The sequence below is a fragment of the Microtus ochrogaster genome, chromosome 6 (assembly GCF_000317375.1).
Source record: "Microtus ochrogaster isolate Prairie Vole_2 chromosome 6, MicOch1.0, whole genome shotgun sequence".
NCBI lineage: Eukaryota > Metazoa > Chordata > Mammalia > Rodentia > Cricetidae > Microtus > Microtus ochrogaster.
In genome coordinates, this window is record NC_022013.1 from 59,410,526 (window position 1) to 59,415,699 (window position 5,174).

Consider the following 5,174-nt stretch of genomic DNA (forward strand, 5'->3'; position numbering starts at 1 on the left):
AGGAGGAGGAGGAGGAGGAGGAGGAGGAGGAGAGAACCAGATAACCTGATCAAGGGTGGGGAGAGAGAAGTTGTCCCCACTGTTCCCATAACACGGTCCTTGTCTGAAGCCTTCTGTGCAATGACATTAACATTTTCTTCAAAGTTGTCTAAGAGTCTGAGATGATCATTACGTAAAACCAGCATGGTCAAGAGGAAGACAGCACAGACACCTGCTCCATCACACACAAGCCTGGATGAGAGCATGCTGAGTGCAAAGGGCGGGTACAGAGGGTACAGAGGGACACACACACACTTATCAGCCCTGTGCAGCAGCTAAGTCACCACACACAGACAGACTGGCTGTGCACGGGGACTGCTAGCCCATGCAGGACACCATGGACGATGACAGTGTGACCACACAGCGTGCTGCATGCATGGACTGCCACTGAATTTTACACTTCAAAACGGCTCACTCTCCGCCACGTGAGTTTCACTTTCATATAAAAAAATCAATGTAATCTTATTCATTAAATTCTCATGTAACATCTCCATTGCCCTTTCGCAATAGGTTGGCACATGCCCTTTGGAGGTGGGGGCACAAACCATCGTATCAGACAAATCTGGCAGCTGACCCTCCCACAGAAGCCAGGGGTTTTCACTTGGAGCTGAATGACACTGTGACCCCAGTTGGAGGAGAGTATCAGCTGCTGTGACCTCAACGCCCCAGCCCGACTTCTCCCCTGATCTCTGCGCATTGGTTCCGGTGGAACTTCCACCTGGACTCTAGCCCAGACTCAGAGCCCAGTCCAGATTCCAGTCCACCCAGACCTGCCTCTGTGAAAGAGAAAAATTTCTCCTTATCCCACACACGCCAGCTCAGGGCACAATAGCGGCAGAGCTGGGGTCCAAGCCCTGTGGCTTTGCTTACTTTCTCCCCATGCTCACAGTGACATAAAATGTCCTGAAGCCTGGGGTCCGCCTGAGATGGTTAAGCAGACATCTCCAGAGGAGGCTGGGGAGTTTGAAGAGCTCCCTCAGTTTCTAACGCAGGACGAGAGGCCCTGAGGGTACCACAGACGGCATCTGTTTCTAGAATCCAGCTCTCCGGTCCTTACAACCAGAGAACATCACCCAGTTACAAACACAACCATCTCCTTCCTGTCTGGGCTCCAGACAGTGCCCACAGATTTGAGTGGGGCAGCTCCAGAAGGGCCTACCATCTGAGGGGTACATCTAGCCAGCACCTGCAAGGCCTAGCACCTATGTGACCCAGCACCTGCTAGGCTCGGCACCAGCAAGACACAGCACCTGTAAGGCTCAACACTCGTATGACCTTGCACCATCTGGACCTACATCGGTGTGACCCAGCACCTACAAGGCTTGGCTCTTGAAGGGACCAGCACCTTCAGGGCACACCCGACCAGCATCTGCCTGTGACTCAAACAGACAATAGTCCCATTGTGGGTAATGGCTTCCTCCTCAGCCCTTTCCAGGCTCAACCACCCTCCACATCTTTTAGCTCACTGCCAGGCTGGGTTGTTTCTTGGTGCAGACAGGGGAGCCTTGGGTCACACAGCTCTCCCTGTGGGGGTTTACCTAGTGTCTGAGCAGGCTATGGTCATGGTGGTCCTCATGGACATTAAATGTCACTAGAGTCCTCAGCCACTGGAGCCCAGGGCCCCTGACACTTGCTTTCATGTTGGAGCCCGTTTTTCAGGCAGACACAGAGCAGATGGGCCACCAGTCAGCTCTGAAAGCTAAAGGAAGATTGAGCCCTGACTGCACGGTGCCCACAGGACCAAGAAGCCTCCCTCAGTGGCCCTGAGCAACCCCACCCTCAAGCAAGGAGTCAAACACACAGTCATTCTCCACACAGAATCAAATCCTTACTGAAGTATTTGGCAGCGAAGGTTCTTCTTCTGCTGGAAGCCGTCGGCAGCATCGCTAGGCTGGCAGTCGGCAGATTTCTCCCGTGCCTTCTTTCGAAGGCAGCAGCCACGTCCTCAGGCAGACAAGCTAATTCCTGGTTTCAGTAGCAGGCGATCAGCATCTATAGTAAAGAAATATATTTAGAATGCCCTTTAAGGCATTTGCCTGGATTTCCAGCGTGAAGCCCTGGTATGAGGGATGAGTTTCTCTGTGGAGCGTGTACCTTGGGGATCTGAGAGCAAACTTGGGGAAGTCCGAGTATCAGTTCCTCAAATCTGTAAAATGGGACCAGCAGTGACAACTGCCTCGCAGAGGGAAGAGATGCCAGATGTGTCAGCAGAAGCGAGGACTTTGAGAGCCAGAGGGCTCCAGCAGCTGGATTAGATTTTTCCAAGGAGCCATTTGCACAAGGGAACATGTGCAGATTTCTCTGAACATGTGGGTGGTTTCTGGTTTGCACCATGGCTTCTGGGGCTTATGATCCAGTTGCAGGGGCAGAACCCAGGAAAGCTATGCCACCCAGAAAGTGGCATCCTCAGGGTGCCACTTCTCCATTGTATTTTTAGAAATTTTGTCATTTTTGTATCATGTGGAAAACTGATAAAAACAAACACACAAACGAGCTTGGTTATAGTAAGCCAAGGGGTGTTTGTGTAGCCATCAACACTCTTCACACAGTAGCCCAAGTGACCTAAGGCAGAGCTGGGCTCTAGGTGGCAGGCACAATGTCACCTGTCTTCGTACATCTGACATACCTGCAGATAAAGCCCGGAAGGACAAGTCCAGAATGCCCTTCCCCTACCCACCTTGTCGCTACTCCGCTAACCTCTGTAAGCTGAGCTTGTACCAGGCCTGAAGTTACAAAATGAGTCCTGGCGGATCTTTCCAGCCTGGGCCGGGGGAAGCTGGAATGTAGGGGAGATAGGGATGTGGGCCTTCATCAGTTCATCACCATGCCACAGGATGGAAGCTTGGGGCTCTGGACTAGTGGCTGGCATTCTGTGGGTTATGCTGGGTCAAAGTGCTTCTGGCACACACTTAAGCATTTGGGCACATTCCCTGTTACTGACTGGTCTCCACTTGGAGTGGAGAGGGCAGACTGCCTTTGGGATAGCCGGGAGAAAGAAACAGTGGGTAGGTAGTAAATCTGCAAGGGCCCGGGCCCAAGATGCCAGCATGACTTTTTGTCCAGGAGCACAGACAGCCTAGAGTGCACAGCTGAGAGCTGGAAGCCTCCAAGGTCAGGGCAGAGACAGAGCTGGGGCTGAGAAATAAGGCCCTAAAGCTGCTACTGATCTCAGAGACCCTGATGGGTCTGGAGTGACACCTTCCTTCTGTTCTAGAAGTATGCAGGGCTTGAAAACACAGTGGACTGGGATGGGGTGTGGAACCCCCAAACCCATTGTAGCAAGGCTTAGGCATGAAAGTTCTGGGTCCATACCTGGGTATTCCCTAGCAGGACACAAAGTCAGGGGTGGTGTATATCTGTAATCCCAGCACTCAGGAGGTGGAGGCAGAGGATCAGAAATTCAAGGCTCCCCTTAGCTACATAGTAAGTTCAGAGCCAGCCTGGGCTACATGAGACTCTGTTTTAAAAAAAAAAAATGAAACAAAACAGAAGACTAAAGTTAGAGTTGAAATTTCCATATTGGCTCCTAAACGTTAGGAGGAAGATCCTCATAACCCCAGTGGCAGGCATGGCTAGATCCAGGTTGACTCTGTCAACCAAGCCTGGGGTTTCTCTCCCCTTCTGTTTGCTTCTGGGGTCTCCTCCCCCTCTTCCTTCCTCCTCCGTCTCACTCTTTCATCTGGGTAGGATCAGCTTCAGGAGCTAATATTGTTTTCTCTCCCACCCAGCAGAAGGAAAAGAGTAGATTTTCCAGTCTCAGAAGAACCAAGGAGCCTCTCCCAATCACTGTTAAACCCTTCTTTCCTCAGCGCTTGTTTGGGGACACTAACCAACCCACCTGAGATTAGATTCATCCAAACCAGTGGGACTGCTGATTGGCTAAAGTTAGCCTGGCCTTGGGTTGGAGTTAGGGGGCTGGGCGGCGTTGCTTCCCACAATTCTAGGGAGGGCTGGCAGAGAGAAGTGGATGCTGAATGAATAGTCCCGACGGTAATGGGGCGGGGGTGGGGGCGCCCAAACCCTTATGCTACTGTGGGAATGCGGTAGAGAGGGGCCACCTCTGTGAAAGAGAAAGAAACTGCTCTCGACCCTCCACCTCGGCCTTCCCCTAACCCACCTTTCTAAGCTAGGTCAAGAGCAGGCCACACCCAGCCAAGCCAAGTACAGCGGTGGGGCCTGCCATCAAAGGGTGAGCTGGACGCCTCTCTGAACGTGACTCAGCTCCAGCCATGGCTCTGCACCACGCTCACAACAAATCGGTTTGCCCTGGATTCGGGCCAGGGCCCCTGTGGCCTACAGCGCTTCACCCGCAGGCGTTAATTACAACTGCCATAGGACTGTACACCAACCAAAGACATCTACCTGACACCCGCCAGCACCTGGGCAAGGGTCTCACTGTGGAAGCGTGGTGCTCCGAGCCACGCAGAAATTTAATGAGGCCTAGGAGGGGCTCTTAAATCCAGTTTTAAAGTACGAACTCACAGCCCCATAGTCTGGAAACAGTGTGCAGCCCCGGCTGTCCACTCACCCAGGTCGCTGCTGGGTGGGAGACCTGCTGTGTGTGCTAGAGTCCTGGCTCACCTGGACCTCACCTCTGTTCACCTGAACCTGGAGAGCAGGCTTCTCTGCCTCTGCCTGATCCTCCGGGGACTCCTTCTTCGGCGCCTGGAGGGAGCACTCGGGTGAGGGCCCCTCTTCTCACCCCGTAGGCGCCCTGCCTTTGGCCCTGCCCCGGGCTCCCATGGGATAAGCCCGCTGGCAGGACCAGGGGGTGCAACCCAGGCTGAACATCATCAGGCAGGATGCAGGTTTCCTGTCTCCTCGGTGCCTCTGGGGATGATGCTCTGACGGCAATCCTTGGCTGGCCTCTTAAGGCTGCAGCAGCCTCAGCGGCTCGGAAAGTGTTCTGGCGGAAGGCTGACCTTTGCGGGGAAGTGCTTCGCTGAGGAGGGTCTGGGTTGGCTGGTTTGGAGCGCCCTCTGGTGGTCATTTGAGGTGCTGTCGCCCAAGCTCCGAGACCCTGGCTTTGTTTGCTGAGTTTTGCTTTCCTTCCAGGGTCTGGAGGCAGTTTGAGCTGGTCTGCTCTTCCCTGTGGCCCCCAGGTACTGCTTTCCTACCCTTCAGGAGCTGCTAGA

The 5,174-nt window shown here is 53.6% G+C and overlaps 1 protein-coding gene across 4 annotated transcripts in view; it reads right to left on the bottom strand.

Moving 5' to 3' along the window:
• The window catches only part of Arhgap22 (Rho GTPase activating protein 22), a 157,783-nt gene extending 152,847 nt beyond the window's left edge, over positions 1-4,936 (bottom strand). For 3 of the 4 annotated variants that reach the window (XR_003377069.1, XM_026779908.1, XM_026779911.1), the window contains exons 1-2: positions 4,632-4,936; positions 1,872-2,031 (exon numbers count right to left, since the gene is read on the bottom strand). Coding sequence is in view for 3 of the 4 variants with exons in the window: in XM_026779908.1 (XP_026635709.1) it covers positions 1,872-1,923 (52 nt within the window). In the remaining variant the exon portion in view is untranslated. Of the gene's footprint in view, positions 1-1,871; positions 2,032-4,620 lie in introns of all 4 variants that reach the window. The other variant, XM_026779909.1, reaches the window with a different exon arrangement.
• Between the last annotated feature and the right edge of the window lie 238 nt (positions 4,937-5,174).